Genomic DNA, 17,254 nt, shown 5'->3' with positions numbered 1-17,254 from the left:
CCCCTGCTGCTAATGACTAATGCATTGGGCATTTGTTATTTATATCAGGGAATCTTGGCTCCCTATGCTAGCTGGCTACACTGGTGTTTACTCCCTCATTGATTTCAATCCCTAAATCCTAAAAAGATTTTTTTGCTTCTCTTGCTTAACTGGCTTGTCTACTGAAGGAAATCTTGGCTTTTCATCACTGCAGCTGGGGAACATATAATCCTCCCAATGTCTTTTATACATTGATTCTCTAAGCAACAGAAGGGAGAAAAAATTATGATATAGTGTCAGGGGGGATTGGAGGGACTATTGTCCAATAGTCTAGATATTGTAGCAGGGATTTCTACAATCTTACAGTAGCCAGAAGCATGTTTGTATTAACTCCACCAGCTTTGACCCTGCACTAGTGTTGTCATTTTTGCATTAGTGTTCATTGGAGGAACATGATTACTAAAGAGCACTGTGGTGCGAGGGATTGGCAGGTATGGGTAGACTGCTGGTATCACAGCTGATGCTGATATTACAAAAGAGTATGAAATATGCTTATGTGGGAAACTGGGGAAAACATCATAACAGTCCCTTAGGGGCTTCAAATCTATGAACAGATGTTTGTGACACGAATGCTGATTGCTTGTATCAAGGCAGTCATTTAAGAAGAAAGACACAGTACAGACATTGGAAAGAACATTTTTATCAATGGTGGACCTCACTTTGAGAAGTGGCCTCCAGTTATGACAGGAACAAAACTCGATCCTCAGTTATTTGAAAGATCAAAGTTGCACTTGCAAAATTAGAGACCTGTTTGGGATCCCTTTAAAAATCGGGGACTCTGTGTCTCACAATTGTAAGAGTAGTTTCTATAAAAAGCAATAATATTGAGTGGAATATTGGTGCGGCTGCAAACTGTACAAATTAGAAGCAGTACAAATAGATCCAGTTTGAAAGGGATGATTGTGAAGGTCATTTCATGAGAAAGTACTCTGTTTCTTGCATAATACAGAAAGGATAGGTGTGTTGGTATCATGGACAAAAATGTGCTCACAATATGGAATGTAAAATATACTGAGGTGTCTACTGCACATGCAGGGCTGTGATATTATTTGGAAAACACTGCAACTCTAGTGTTGACACATTCCTCAATGTTCAGGGGGGATCCTTAAAGATAGTGCCACCTCAGTGTCGCTGGCCCATTCTGTAAACTGTGTCAAGGAGCCATAGTCATCCTCTTTCTTCCTGCCTTTGGATACCCTGCACCCCAGGAGTGCACTGAAGGGGCATACATCACTTCTTTTTGCAATTTCCTGCATTCTTTTTGGCATACAAAAGCTGCATGGTCTGTATGCTCTGTTTTAATTCTAAAATGCCCACAAACTGAATATGTGCATCTGCCTGTAGAGCATTTTACTCCCTGTAGTTTGAGATGAATGGGTTAGGCCCCAGCCCAGCAAAGTACATAAGCACATACTTAATTTGAAGCATGTAGATAGTCCTTCTGAAGTCAATGGGGCTATTAAAGTGCTTAACATTAAACATGTTTTGTTGGATTGGAGCCATGATTAGGTGCACAACTTAGACAAGCAATTGTACACTCATTTTGGTATATGCAAGCATAACTGACCTTTCTGAAAATGAAGCCCTTGATAGCTAAAATTCATAGTAAGGAAACTGACACACAATAATTCTGTTTCTTTTAGTATTCCAACATGCTGATCACTAGTGAGTGACATTTAAGCATTTTTAATTGCGAGCTGATCAAATAATACTTGTTATCCATTTATATTGCAATGTAAGAATCATCTACACCATATATTTTTACAGAAATGTTTCAGTTACTTACTGTCCTCTCCTGAATATCCAGTGGTAACATTTGGTTCAGGACCAGATCCAAAATTGTTTACAGCTTGGACTTTGATATCATAAGGCACAAAAGTAGGAGTATTCCTCAATGTCAAGGAATGTTTTTTTACAGTTTCCTCGTTCCAGTCTGTCTCTACTCCCTGCTGTCGCCAGCTGACTTTGTACTCCAGTCCCGGTCCATTGTGCTCCATGGGTTTCAAAGGCTACAAAAGAAGTTAAAGGGATACTGAGCTGCCTTTGTTGCTATGATCATAAAATGGCAGATTAAGTGGAGAATAATTTTGAAGCAGTACACTGCAATATTTTGCAAGAAAAAAATAACCTTCCCCATCATGTTATTTTTAAGATGGCTATAAGAAAAGTGTTATGATTCTTAGAACAGCATGCGGGAATAACAGCTGGATTTAAAACAGGTTAATTATTAAAGCATATCTTTCTACTTATACAATGCACTAATTGGTTTTGCGACACGTTTTCTTAGTTTTATGGTAATATAAATATACGTAATCTTCATTACAAGTAAAAGACAAATTATCTCAAATTTTTATGTGGCACAGCAAGTTGGGTCATTAACATTTAGATTATCCTGTAAAATCTTAAATATGCACCAACCTCCCCGACTCCCACTCCTCTCCCCCCCCTCCACACACACACTTACTCACTCCACCCAACTAGATTTAGACACTTAATGGGTAATAAATAGCTGTACTCCAATTTTGTTTTTTTTTACTGCTTGGTTGAGGAAACTCTTCATGATGTAAGGCAAGAATGAATCTATGAAATGGAGTCAGCTGGGGCTGGTTGGAAAATGGTATGGCTTTTCTGTAGAAATTTTAGAAAGAACTGGTTTGTTTGTTTGTTTTTCATAAAATCTTTTCAATTTTTATAGCTTTTTTTCAGTTGACGGTTTTTTAGTTGAAAAATCAGAAAATTTAGGAAGAGATGAAAAGTTTCACAGAACGTTTTCATTTACAAAAAACAAGCCATTTTTCATCAAAAAGCTGAGGTGTTAGCCCTTATTGATAGGATAATTCAGTCACCAGGCCCTATAAGGTCTGATCTAGCAGCCTTTGAAGTCAATGGAAAGGCTGCCATTTACTTCCGTTGTTGTGGGGGAGTGCACCTGAGGAGATGAATAAATGATGGGGCAGCGGTAGAGGCCTGATAATCAGATTGGTCATAGCTGTTCATTGTGAAGACTGCCAATAAAGCTACCAGTTGTGAGTCTTATGATGTGCATACCTGCAAACTGGATTTAATCACTCATCTTACTAGACCAATGGTGGGTAACCTGTGGCCCATTAAGGTAATCCGCTGGCGGGCTGCCAGACCATTTGTTTACATTTTCACGACTTTACATGACTCCCAGTGGCTGGGGTTCGCCGTTTGAGGCCAATCGGAGCTGCAGGAAGTGGCAGCCAGGCTTCCTCCAGCTCTCTTTGGCCAGGAATGGCAAACCGCAGCCACTGGCAGTTGTGAGAGGCCGTGCAAATGTAAACAAATGGTCTGGCGGCCTGCCAGTGGATTACCCTGATGGGCTGCGTGCAGCCCTCGGGCTGTAGGTTGCCCACCATGGCACAAGATTCATTTCACATAGACCATCAACTAGCCATCACATGGTAACAAACCAATATGGGTTGGATTTGAATAGAGTTGGGAAAAGTCACATTGATGGTTTGTTCTGGGGTTTTTTTGGTTCACTGGCATTTCCAAAAAACTTTTTAAAACAACGTTTGTGGTGGAAACAATGACAATTTCCTTGCTGAAATTTTGGGCAAATCGGAAAGTCAAAACAGGCTGAACAAAAAATATTTCATTCAATTTCAAATATTTCAGTTTTGACCATTTTAAAATGTTTTTGAAAGGAAAATTCATTTTGACCTAAAAAATCAAAATGTTCCCTTTTGAAAAAACTAAAAATCAAAACATTAACATTTTTTTTCAGAATTTTTTTAGGTTATCTTTTCGACCAAAACAATTTGGCAAAATTAACAGGAATTCATGAAATGTTTCAGTGTCGCCAAATTTGTATTTTTCATCAAAAAAAGTTTTGTGCAAAAAATTTTGCTCAGATCTAGACTTAAACAATGTGTTTTTATAAACTACTTTTAGAATTTAATTGTAATGTACATAAGCAAAAAAAAATAATTCCATCAACATTTTTTTCCATACATAAGAAGCATTCAAAAATACACTACAGCTCCAACCAACAAATCACATGAACTCTATATTTGAAGTATTTGCTGGATAACATCTTAAATTGACTTAATTTGAATTACTATTTAATTAGCTGCATTAATAATGCAATTAATTGAATTGTCATTTATTAACAATTTTGCATAACATTTAGGAGCACATGACTGATGAAAATGATCATTGTTATTTAAACTCTGACTTCTTCATTGCATTGCCAAAGCATTACACAGGGATTTAATTTTGTAAATCCCCTTGACTAAAACCTGAACGGTACTTTGAAAATTGATCGTTTACAAATGCACTAAAAGGAAAATAAGAAAATAAAATTTAATGCTGGAAAATAAATTCCAGTTTAGGGTTAAGTTTCAGCCCCACTTGACTATTATTTTGATCTTGCTTAATGCAACAAAGCCTTGGCTGAAAATCCTGTTGCTAATGCTCATCTGATCTGTTAATCCAAACTAGGCAGATTAACATCATTTTGCAGAATCAGTGTGTGTACATATCCGGCCCTTGTCTGCTGGAAATAAAGCATTCAGTGTGTACCAGGCATAGAATATCTGCTGCAAAGCCTACAAGAAGCAAACTAAATAAAAATATTTGTTCCCAAAAATAGTCTAAATGAACCCAGAATCACTATCTGTTCTTATTTATCTAAACCTATCCAGTCCCACTCCATTCTCACCTTTAAATGTTGTGTTACAACTGAATTGTAGATTGTAAGATTTTGGGGCAGAGAATACGTCTAGCTAGCAGTACAAATAATTAACAACAACCTACGCTGTCTGTGTTGGTAGCTGCCTCTCTGTAACTGCTTATAAAAATAGAATTGTTCTCACTGACTATGGAATATTTTGCAGAATGAAGTTTCACAATAAAGTAATAGTCAATAGACTTAGAGGGTCACATTCACTTCTGGGCTCCACCCTACCTAAAATGAAAATTCAGGTTGAGGAAATTTTTATGGTTCTTTTCTGCTAGAACCAGGGTGGGAAATAATCTTTCCAAATCCAATGCAAAATGTGATTTATTCCAGTTACACAAAATACATTCCTTCTACAATTATTAAAACTTGTTTGGAATTGAAGAGAAAATATATCCCTCTGAACAGATGGCACATAAATTACAGACAAACAGTCTGGAAATCTGAAGGCTGTAATTCTGTCCTCAACACTTCTACAGATTCCTTTGACACGTGTGCTAATGACCTTCTCCAGCTCTTTCTATATGTGCTATATATGGGATTTCTTCTCCCACTACATACTTGTGTATTTCAGGCCTTCTTACATTTTTCCATAGCATTTGTCACACAGGTGTCAAAAATGTATTTTTGAATGAGAGAGGAAGGAAAGAAATCCTTTCCCCATTGAAGTGAATGGAGGCTTTGCCTTTGACTTCAGTGGTCCTCAGATTTCAGCCACGGAGTCTACTAATGGTGGCTACAAGACAGATAGCAGGAGGAAACCCATGAAATCCATATTGAAAATGTGAGTACTGTCTTAACATGATCCTGATAACTTCAGTAATGCTTCAGGATCTTCAGCTTGAAAGGAGAAACCATTTCACATACAGTTTCACTGACAGGAAGTTTTAAATTACCTCCCATTTCATAACCATTTCATTTGGTTCAGAAGCTTCGACTCGGATGTTTTCTGGGTTCTTGTCTGGAGCTATAACAGTAGAACGAATAAAATTAGTTTACGCCATCTGTCCTTTATTAATCCTGTCTTTTTTCCCCTCTCCCCCTATGCTCTACATCTTCACAAAACAACCAGATAGATGTGAAAAGCACCACACTAATTTCCTTACTTCAAATGATTTGGCTTTGTTGCAACCAACCAACATGTAAATAAAGAACTCATGATTAAACATAATAACTTGACACAACAGAGAGTTAGTGAACAAATATGTAGTTTATATGGTTTGATCTTGAGCAGCCTTCTTGGTTAGTTTTAGTCAGTATCTCTAAGATGACTTTTTGGATTTCAGAGTACCAGATGTAGGGGGATTATGCTGAAGAGACATTTTCCCTGTTGGGAACGGAAAAACAGAAGGTGTATCATTAGTGTGTGACACAGAGCTGAAAAGCTGTGGAAGAAGCGGAGACAATATATGTAAAAGAACCCAAAAAACAAAAAACCCTAAAGCAAAAATAAAGCTGGGGCAATGTAAATTACTATGCAATGCTGAACAGCTGGCCTCTGCAAGTACTTTCAGGAACCAGTCATTCTGTGTTACAATGAGAAATGTGTTGTGAATGGAGATTTGTGACAAGTTCAGAGCTGCTGGGAGACTCACCATAAATCTTGAGAAAGATCCTATCTAGCAACTGATTGTATGTAAAAGGGCTATATTGGGGCTTTAAGCAACAGAACCAACCGGAGCCCCTGGACCATCGTACCTAACTTAGTATGCTGTCCTCCAGAGCTTCAGAGCGTGCAGGAGAGCACTGCTGCTGTGCCACCCTTGGCAAATGTGTGGCATATGCTCCCCTTTGCAGGGTATCAGCTCTTCTGGCTGGTGTGGGTCACAGCTCTGGCCTCTCTTTTCAGAGACTATTGAGTATAACTACATCTTCAGAGAGCCCCATTTGGTTTCAGTGGGACGAATCATGTAATAATGTGTTATTCAGGTTTGCAAGAGTGTAAAAATTTGGTCCCAGATGACTTAAACTGGGCTGAAAGCAACCCTGTTGGATTTCAAACTCTCATGGAACAAATAGGATTAAATGTTATTCTAGAAAATATATAGCCAGGAAATGAGATGACAGTATGTACCAGTGGGAGGTGTTTCATAGCGTGCTGATGATGCGCTAGCCTTGCTTCTTCCAACATCATTAACGGATATAACACGGAACTGGGAATTCATATAAGGAGCCAAAGATAAAACAACGGTTGTGTTGTTCCCTGGGATTCTTGTGAGTTCCTGCCACTTCCCAGGCTCCCAACGATTCACTTCAAATTCTACAATGGACTCTGGACGGGGAAAAATAAAAATGAGAGAGATAATACCAAAAACATAACTCTGCATTAAAGCCCATATAAATACAATGGCAAGCACAGAAGAAAACAAATTTACAACAAAGGTGTTTAAAAAATAAAAACAATTAAGTATGTCTATGAACCTTGTCTGTTTATTCTAGTGGTAATGACACACTGTAACTCTAAAAAATAAATGCAAGACTATGGTACTAGAATCCTTCATACCATAAATGGGACTGTTGTGACTGCCTCCTGCTTTCCAGGATAATCTAACACTTCTGTTCTGTTTTTCTGAGAGAAGTAGCTCTTCTGGTGGGTCAGGAACATCTAAGAAATAAAGAAGAAATAGCAGAAAGGTGGTGAGTGGTATGTATTTCGGGTAAGATTTCAACAGTGCTGTGCATTGGCCCTAACTGCTCCAACTGAACGCTATAGTAAAACTCCCACTGACTTCAATGGCGACTTGGTTAGGCCAGCAACAATCACTTTTAAAAATCCCACCCTTATTATACAAACACAAAGTGAATCCTCTGATTTTATGAATGGCTATATTCATTTTTCAGGGAAATCTCATGTACTCTTATTGTAATAACTAATGTAATCGATTTATTTTTTCTTCATCAATATAAAGTCTATACAATAATTAATATATCGCAGTTTTGTTTTTAATAGAAAGCTGCATTTGCTTCACTTGGATTTACTGTGGTCCAAACCACAGTGATGGGGGAAGAAGAGTGAACTTCCCCAGATATTAAACCTACGCCCCTATAATGTTAGTGAGAGGAGAAAATGCATTATCCCTGGTGGATTCCCAGTTTAACCCCATACTGTGTGAGTGGAGAAGAAAGTTCATGACCCAGCTACTCAGTTCATCATCTATCTAGAGGCTAGGACAAAAGCCAGTTGGATGCTCAGATGCCGTGATGGTGAGTGTGATATAACAACCTGGCTAGATCTCTCATCTCGGTGCCACGAAGGTGACTTTTAATCTCTCAGCAGGGTCATTCCAACCCCACTACTACTCCATCATATGCACTGTCTGTGTCAGAGCCGATTTTCAGAGCTACATATGAGGTCTGACAATACAGGACTTTAGAATCTGACTTGTAAAGCTTTAATACGGCATATACAGAGATGGATTAACCAGCAGGAGAGCAGGAAAACAGCATGGGAGGACAGACATGTTTGCAGAATGACCCTGTGTTTCTCAACAAGTTTATAAGAGGCACTAGAGATGATCTATGGTTTGGGATAACATATATTTGTGAAAATCCTACAGATTCATCCGATGAAGTGAGCTGTAGCTCACGAAAGCTTATGCTCAAATAAATTTGTTAGTCTCTAAGGTGCCACAAGTCCTCCTTTTCTTTTTGCGGATACAGACTAACACGGCTGCTACTCTGAAACATATCCTACAGTGAATGCCTTTAATACAGGCACATTCAGACTGACAGATGTTTATCTTCAGCAGTTATTGAGACTTGTTTTGTCAATTTTGCCATCCGTTTTACGAAATTGACATGGTCTGAGGGAAAAGAACAGTTTCTCATAACAATAGTATTGTGGGGCAGTATGTTTGTTGAAATAACATCTAAATACAAAATAAAAACCCATGAAAGAAATTAAAAAAATCATGTTAAAAATAAAATTATTTTCATTATGAACATATTCTTCAAACCTCAAAGTGGAAATGGTTCCAACTCCTGGAGTCACTTTAATCTAAGGCAATGTGATTAAGGAGTAGGGCTTTGAGGCCTTGAGCAAGTCTTCATCCTCCTTGTGCCTCAATCAAGTCACCTGTATTATTGGCTAAAACTAGGATTGACACTGCATGTAAACTAAATTAAAGGTAAAGGCACAGGATTTTTTAAAAAGTGAGCTTGTGCCTTCTTACCGTGCTTATGATGTGTAAAAAATGCTAGAAAGATTCTTCACCTCTTCTCTCCTCCCCAGTTGTATTACACCTTTGAAATATCAGAAATACCCGGTACGGTCTCCCTAAGTTTTGCTAGTGGCCCTCTTGTGGTCTCAGAGCATGTCTGTTGTGAGTTCTTAGATCTTATTTGGAGAGACAGCGATCCTCTATTTTAACAGAGATGTTCTCCAGTATGTCCATTAGTCACTGATGGGTGTTAACAAAACCAAACAGTTTTAAACAGACCAATTAAAAATTCCTTCCTGCTCAAATTGTGGTGTCTTGCTTTTAGCAAAATTAGTTCTCTAGTCCCCATAGAGTTTTCAAGGACAGAAAAGGCTTGAATTTTTAGTTTGAAAAACAGATTTTTTTAAATCCCCATCTGGCTTATACATTATAATAAAAACAAAAAAGGATCAAGACCGTTTTTTCCCCCAAGCAGGTCAACTTTTAAAAGGGAATATAGCCCTTCATGGAATTTTCATAAGTAGTACAACAAATAGTCAACAAACATCTTGAATTATACAGTAGTATAAATGTACAGTACTGTAAATAAAAGGCATGTCATGTTGTTAATTTACTTTTTATTGAAAACCAGCATTTATCATTCAAACATGAAGTAAATACAAAACCCTGAAGGGTGAGTGATTTAAGTCCTGCTGCAGCCTCTGCCAAGAAAATAAATGGATTGAATTAAAACAAAAACAAAATCTTGCCCTTAAAACAGGGGTGGGCAACGTTTTGGCCCAAGGGCCATATCGGGGTTGCAAAACTATATGGAGGGCCAGGTAGGGAAGGCTGTGTCTCCCCAAACAGCCTGGCCCCCACCCCGTATCTGCCCCCTCCCACTTCCCGCTCCCTGACTGCCCCCTCAGAACTCCCAACCCATCCAACCACCCCTGCTCCTTGTCCCCTGACCGCCGCCTCTCGGGACCCAGGCCCCTAACCGCCCCCGGGGACCCCACCCCCTATCCAACCCCCGCCATGCTTCCTGTCCCCTGACCTCCCCCCGGGACCCCCTGCTTCCCGCCCCCTTACCATGCTGGAGCCAGCCACGCTGCCCGGCAGGAGCGGTGGGCCGGAGCTCTGGCGACGCAGTGCGCTGAGGCTGTGAGGGAGGGGGAACAACAGGGGAGGGGCCGGGGGCTAGCCTCCCCGGCCGGGAGCTCACAGGCTGGGCAGGACGGTCCCGTGGGCCAGATGTGGCCTGCGAGCTGTAGTTTGCTCACCTCTGCTTTAAAATAACATTCCTGTTAATATCCAATTCCCTTGGATAGGTACTTAGGCTCTGATTCTGCAATGGATTGCATGTAGGTGCATCAGTTCACCCACCCTTGACTTCAATAGGGCTTCACGTGGGCAGAGCTGCAGGCAGTCCATAGCAGTGTCAAGAGAAAAGGAGGCTTCTCCAGTGGTTATGGTGCCAGCTTGGGACTTGGGAGAGCTGGGTTTCAAGTCTCAGTTCTGCCACTAGCTTCCTGTGTGACGTTAGGTGAATCGCTTAGTCTCCCTGTGCCTTAGGTCCGGTCTACACTAAAATGTTAGGTCAACCTAGCTATGTCACTAAGGGATGTGAAAGACTCACATAATTGACCTAGCTACCACCTCTCAGGGAGGTGGACTACCTACACTGATGTGGGAGAACCACTCCCGTTGGCATAAGTCATGCTGCGGTAGCATTTCAAGAGTAGACAAGCCCTAATTAGTTCCCTTTCTGTAAAATGGGGGTGTAACTGCACCTGTTCTGTGTGGTGCTCTGTCCCCGTCTCGTGATGGTTGTGTCACATATAGAGATTGATGAGCCCGAAGCTGTCAGATGCAAGGATTGAACCTGGGACCTCAGGATTTTAAAGCATGAGCCTCAAATGCTTGAACTAAAAGACTCTGTTAGCCGTAGCAAATACGACAATAGCCCTTAGTAGTTGATTAGTACATAGATACTAGTACATCCCTACCTCACAGGGGATTTTGTGAGGACAACTACATTAAAGCTATAAGGCACTCAGTTACTATGGTAGTGGGGGACATATATGTACTTTAGCTTCAGGACTTTAGATAACAAAATAAAACTGTCTCACTATTTTGCAGGAAAGATATTCCCAATCATAATTGAAGGGGTGCATAGGGTGTATTCAAATAGCAAGGCAGACTTATGTATATAGCTAAGTCAAAACTGATAAATTCTCATGGCCGGCCCCTGTAATACCATATTCTGGAACCAAGATAGTCCAAGCGGCTAGGCTGCATGCCAGAGATCTCTATGGAAGCTGGGATGGAGGAATCCTCCCCCCTGAGGTTGCAAAGTGACAGCATAACTTTTCCACCAATGCAACTAGAGCTTCCAGCCTTCAACAGCTCCTACAGCTGGTGTGATTGCCTCTTGCACAAAAGAAAATGATGAATGGCGCTCAACAAGGACATTATTATATGTGTTGTTGTATCAGAATATTGTGCTCTGGGGCCCAGTTTTCACAGATGTTGGAAAGCATAATCCTAACTGAAATTAATAGATGATGCAGGTGCTCTGCATCTCTGAAAACCAGGCCACTGATGTTCTATAAATTGAACTGAGTGTGTAGAAAAACTGGTCTGAATTACAACATTGTTTAACTTTTTGGATGTAGCGTGCAAACCAGGGGGAAAAAATTACTTACCAAGGACAATTAATTGGGATTCGGCTGTGACACTGTCCAGAGATGTACTAGCCACACAGGTGTAAACGCCTTCATCCTCTAATGTCACACTTGATATGAACAACGTATCCATTTCAGTAATTATCCTTCAGGACAAAAAAGAAATTACATAAGCATGAGAGAGAGAATTGGAAGAGAAGCATATTATTGATAGACATTTTTTTCCTGACGTTCATGCACGCCTTTGATAACAGACACATTTGGAATAATACAGTGGTGGTGTATGTCTGTTATTTAAAATTGTGTCTTAGCTGCAGATATATTACACATTGTACTTTAGAATATTACTTCTGTAGCAATTTAGAGCTCAGAGTTAGATCCTCACCTGGTGTAAATGGCATGGCTTCATTGTCTTGAATGGAACTATACTGATTTACCTCTCAATGAGGATCTGGCCCTCAGTCTTTATGCATGTGTTCAGTCATGTGGTGGAGCGTGGGGGCCTGTACCTCTTCCGTGACCAAAAAATAAAGGAGTTGTCCATTCTGGACACTTCATAGGATTAGGGGCCCAATCCTAGTCATATCAAATTCAACGGCAAAACCATACAGAGAGCAAAATTCAGCCCTCATTTCATTCATTCCTATGCTTAGGACACAACCACTCAGAAACACACTGCTTTTAATGTATACTATTTAAACTCATGTTTCTTGCTCTCGCTAACCATCTAGCACCCCAGTGTTGAACAACTGGGGTGAAATGCTGGCTCCGCTGATGTCAATGATAAAACTCCCAGTGGCTGCAGTGGAGCCAGTATTTCACACTTGGATGAAGGGTAGGCAGCCAAGTTTGATACTTCATTGTGTAGGGTGCCTGCCAAATGAGACGTACTGCACCACTGGATAGCAAGTATATATGAACCTACCTGCAAAGCTTGGTTCAAAAAATCAAAGCTTTAAAATATTTGAAAGAGCACGGGTGCATTCACAAAAAGAAATGCACTGCACGAACAGCTATGATATGCACAGACTTGGCTTAAAGCTATAAAAAATATCCTGTCCGTAGGGAACAAAATTAACCATGCTACACATAACACAGTATTGTTTCAGAGTCAAAACAAGGAGAGGTTTTTTCTCAAGATTACCTGCCATCTTCTGTGCTGTTGATTTGCAACTCATCTCCATCTTTCCTCCAGGATAATTTAAAACTTTGTTTCAAGTGTGAGTCATATTCAGACTGACATTTCAATAAAACTGAATGTGATTTCAACACTTGTGGGTTTTCAGGAGTAACAACAAGTTTTGTAGCATCTGGTTGATCACAGAAAGATATTCTGATTAGCAATATACAGGTGATTGTCCTACATTTTCACCAAGAAATTCAAATGCAGAAAATAATCATAAGAGCAATATACTGTAGTTTTTCTACACACTAGTCAAATTAAGGAGGAATATTTTTGATTTGTGGTTGGGCTAACATTTAGTGTACTATAAAAGCATTTTCCTTTGAGTTCAATTCATATCAAAGAGGATCATACAGCCAATCAGGAGTTTATAGGAAAATATCACAAGTGAACATCCTAGCTAATGGTCTGTTACAGTATATGACAAAATAAATGAGATAGAAAAACTTGACTACGATTTTTATGCCCAATCCTATTTCAAATAGACTTTGGCAATGACCCAGAGAAAATTACAAACGAATTAAAGTCAAGTGGGGAAAAAATATCACAATCAAGTTAGTTATTTTAAAATCAATCTGAATGAAGAAACAGAAGAATAAGTAATGGAAAGCAATTGGCTACATTGCCATACAGTGAAAAGTAGCTTTGTGAACATTTCATTGTGTGTTCCCATATTTATAGTGTCTCATTAATTTCTAAACAATTGTGTCCATCTGACAAGTAAAAAAGAAAGGGAAGAAAACAAAACAAAACAAAACCTAACTACAAAACCTGCAAAATCATCTTTCGCTCAGTCAAACTGCAGTCTTTCCTACTCATGCATCATTAGCAGTTCTTCAGGCTACACTAAACCCTCTGTAACATGTGCAACCCATTGACTTTAGATTATGTTCTCAACTGTACCTGTCCAACCCCATCCTCCATTTCAAGACACACACACACAAAAAACCCCCCAAAACCTGTGTTAAAATGGAGTTAAAGCTGAGAGTACGTATCAGTAATTTAAAGGTAACACACATTACAGGAATGCTATAAATATCCCAAAAGCCAAACATTACAAATCCAGCATATCCACTGAGTCTCAGGGCTGACGAGAAGAAGCAAACCCTCCCCTAAACAGTGCTCAGGCCAATATAGGAATATGGAAAAAAACTCCTTCCCAGTCTCAAAAAGGCTACTAGTATAATGCCCACAGCAAGTGCCCCAAACCCAGATCCTGCTCTAACCTGAGAGAGTAGAGGGGGTTATCATTCATGTTGTTGCAACTTGGCAGGTGCCCAGTGAAGGTACTCATGCACTAGGGGGTCCAATCCCCTGACAAATTGGAATTGGTGGCAGAGTTTGGAGAAGACAACCCCTAAAGAAGTGGGGAATGGGGTGGGAGGTTCCTAATGTCTGGTACAACAAGGGCCCAATACCCATGCCCTCAACAATCAAAAGAGGGGAATGGCAGTGGGGTTGCAGCAATGCTGCTGGGACCAGGTTAATGGTGTGGAAGGGGATGGGATGACGGCCGTGCTCCACAAGGTGGTATGGATTACAGAAGGAAGTTTGATCTGCACTGGACAAGTTATTGCCAGATAGTTCCCAGATGTGTTAGTTAATAAAGCTGTGACCTAGTTAAGCCGCATTCCTTGTGCCTTGTCATTCTTTTTGCAGAGCCCAGGACAATGTGAGGGTCATCCATTCATGGGGAAAGGACCATGCACAAAATATGCAAGAGTGCATACCTTGTCTTGATTCTTGGAGATTTCTTTCATTAAACCTTGCATAGTTGTCCCTTGCATCATCCATACATGATGCTGCTTCTTTTGCTGGACTGGGTCCTTCTGAATCAAGTATTGCTCATAAACCATGTGATAATTTTTGATGCAATTACAAGAAGCAGAATATACCTCTGTTTTGGAATAGATTTTCTCGAAAGCTTTAACATGTTTCAAAGATGTGTCTATTCATAAAATGAGAAGTTACCTCTGATACCCAGATTGGCAGTGATTGCACTTTTTCCAACCAAATTTGTCACCCAACAAGTGTACGATCCAGAATCTTCTTTCTTTGTCTCTCTGATCTCCAAGGTGCCATTTTCATATACAGTGTACCGCAGACCTTCAAGTGGCATTGTGCTGTCATCCCTCATCCTAACAGTATAATAATGGTTACCAATTATTTTCAAGTCTTGGAACCAGGCTTTCACACCAGGAGGAATTTAGGTTTAGCGATTATTGCAAAGGAATAAGATGAAGATTTCTGGATTCTGTTCCCAGCTATGCCACGGAGTGGCTGAATATCTCTGAGCAAGTCACTTTAGCCATGTCTCAGTTTACCAGCCTATTGGATATTATAATACCTTCCTCAAACAGATGTTGTGGGGTTTTCTAATCTTTGTACAGCATCATGCCTTGAGATCCTTGGATAAAAAGCTTGTTTAAGTCCACCATATTGATATTATCTTATTCATTATTAAATTTAACTCAAACATGATGACTGAAAAGTTTCAATGCGTTTGTACAGCTAAATAACATGTTCAATATAAAATCTGCGATTTAAAACAGTTATCAATGGCTTACCAAGTAATGACAGCGGGAGGTGAAGCAAAAACTTGACAGTGCAAGAAAGCATTGAAACCAACAACTGTGGCATAGTCTTCACCGTCTGAGGTTAGCACTAATGGAGCAATATCTGCAAAACAGAATGTAAATCAGTTATGTTATGCTTCGGAGTTAGACTCAAACATGTTATTTCTCAGATCCTCTTTCCAGCGCCCCCCCTGCCACTAGCCCCACAACAAGTACAAGTAACTGGGCTGGTGCAAGAGGGAACTGCACAATGAGGAATCAGTCCAACTCTGGACCCTCCAGCTGTCCTACCACTGCTCAGTGCAACTGCAGCTCAGATGTTTTGACATCTACTGCCACCAGCTCATAAGGGTCGATGGCTGGTGTATCTACTTAATGAGAAATTCATTGCCATACTCTCTCTCTTTATACTGTGCTCCTTCTCTGTAGCTAGTCCCTGGCTTCCCTCTCAAGCACCACTCTGTAAACACAACAGGAGGATGGTTCTATGACATGCCGGGGCTGTAGGGCCTAGGACATGCTCCAGAAATCTTGGTCTGGATGCGGAAACTACATTGGTTCTGCTGCCGATGGGGATCGCTTCCACTAAGTCAATTCCCAGCATTATGATTGTTTCTTAAATGAACAAACTGATAATAAAAATTTAAGTTCCAGATTAATGATCTTTGTAATAATATAATTGTACAGTTAAGGGCACAATCCCGGTTCCACACCATCGGTCTCAACTCAACTATCAGTTATTGTTTTATTTAATAGAAGTCTTTGAGCAAGACACAGTTCTTAAACTAGAGTGTACACGAGTCATTCTGTGCTTCCACTAAATGTATAATATCGTGCATGTGACACAAGGCTCTTTGAATCAGATTACACAATAAATTGCATCTCTTCATATTTTGGACCAATGCAAAGTTACAATGAACTTGTTAGAATCCTGAGGTTAACAATGAAAGCCATAGAACAACAGCCAGCTTTGGTAAAGCATTAACAACTGTGGACCTGATCGTACAAACTTTTACTCTCATGATTTATCCTCAAGCAGTGATTGGTGAACAGGATTGGGTCCCTTGGCAACAGCATCCTTTCCATAAAGGATCTAATGTTGTGGGGTACTTACTTAAAACATTCACATTGGCAGTGGCAAGGATGGCACCATGCTTGTTAGTTGCCTCACACTGGTACACTGCACTGTCCTGCAGTTGTAGGTTGGTAATGCTGATCTCCCCAGCAGAGACTCTGCCCCTATAGGTCCGTTCTTGAAAGGAATCAAACCATGTCAGTAGGATGAGGAATGATCAGCACTTTGAGTTCACAGAGCATCTCTCAACTGCTTCCATTTAAGATGCATGCCAAAAGGGCAAGCTGCATTTTCAGGATTAGGCTAACAGTTCCCCAACCACCAGAAAGCTGCTCTAAAGCATTGCACATGTCATCATTCCCATGGAGAAAAAGAAGTGGATAACTTGGCTTGCAGTAACATGTTTATCTCCAGAGACATTTTATCAATGACAGAAATAGCATGGTTTATATTTTGTATGTGTGTGTGCAGATTTCCAGAAGCACCTAAGGCATCCGACTACCCAGTTCTCATTAAAAAGAATGTCCAAATCACCTAAAAAAAAAAACTTTGAATTTCAGTATTACTGTATGTTCTTTACACCTATATACACAGTATGATGGGATAGACCAGGTATCGGCAACCTCTGGCACGTGGTCCGTCAGGGAAATCCGCTGGCAGCCGGGATGGTTTGTTTACCTGCAGCATCTGCAGATTCAGCCAATCACGGCTCTCACTGGCTGCGGTTCGCCATTCCAGGCCAATGGGGGCTGCGGAAAGCGGCGTGGGCTGAGGGACGTGCTGGCCTCCGCTTCCCGCAGCCCCTATTGGCCTGGAACAGCAAACTGTGGCCAGTGGGAGCTGCGATTGG

The 17,254-nt window shown here is 40.4% G+C and overlaps 1 protein-coding gene across 6 annotated transcripts in view; it reads right to left on the bottom strand.

Annotated features, from left to right (window-relative positions):
• The window catches only part of CHL1 (cell adhesion molecule L1 like), a 190,592-nt gene that overhangs the window by 28,823 nt on the left and 144,515 nt on the right, over positions 1–17,254 (bottom strand). For all 6 annotated transcript variants that reach the window (XR_012640166.1, XM_074957512.1, XM_074957514.1 and 3 more), the window contains 9 exons: positions 16,444–16,581; positions 15,321–15,432; positions 14,725–14,891; positions 12,715–12,880; positions 11,592–11,716; positions 7,248–7,349; positions 6,819–7,016; positions 5,641–5,711; positions 1,826–2,048 (listed from right to left, as the gene is read on the bottom strand). Coding sequence is in view for 5 of the 6 variants with exons in the window: in XM_074957512.1 (XP_074813613.1) it covers positions 1,826–2,048; positions 5,641–5,711; positions 6,819–7,016; positions 7,248–7,349; positions 11,592–11,716; positions 12,715–12,880; positions 14,725–14,891; positions 15,321–15,432; positions 16,444–16,581 (1,302 nt within the window). In the remaining variant the exon portion in view is untranslated. The remainder of the gene's footprint in view (positions 1–1,825; positions 2,049–5,640; positions 5,712–6,818; positions 7,017–7,247; positions 7,350–11,591; positions 11,717–12,714; positions 12,881–14,724; positions 14,892–15,320; positions 15,433–16,443; positions 16,582–17,254) is intronic.

Source organism: Natator depressus, chromosome 7 (assembly GCF_965152275.1).
Source record: "Natator depressus isolate rNatDep1 chromosome 7, rNatDep2.hap1, whole genome shotgun sequence".
NCBI classification, from domain to species: Eukaryota; Metazoa; Chordata; order Testudines; family Cheloniidae; genus Natator; species Natator depressus.
Note: the sequence above shows the minus strand (reverse complement) of the source record. Positions and strands in the feature narration are given on the sequence as shown.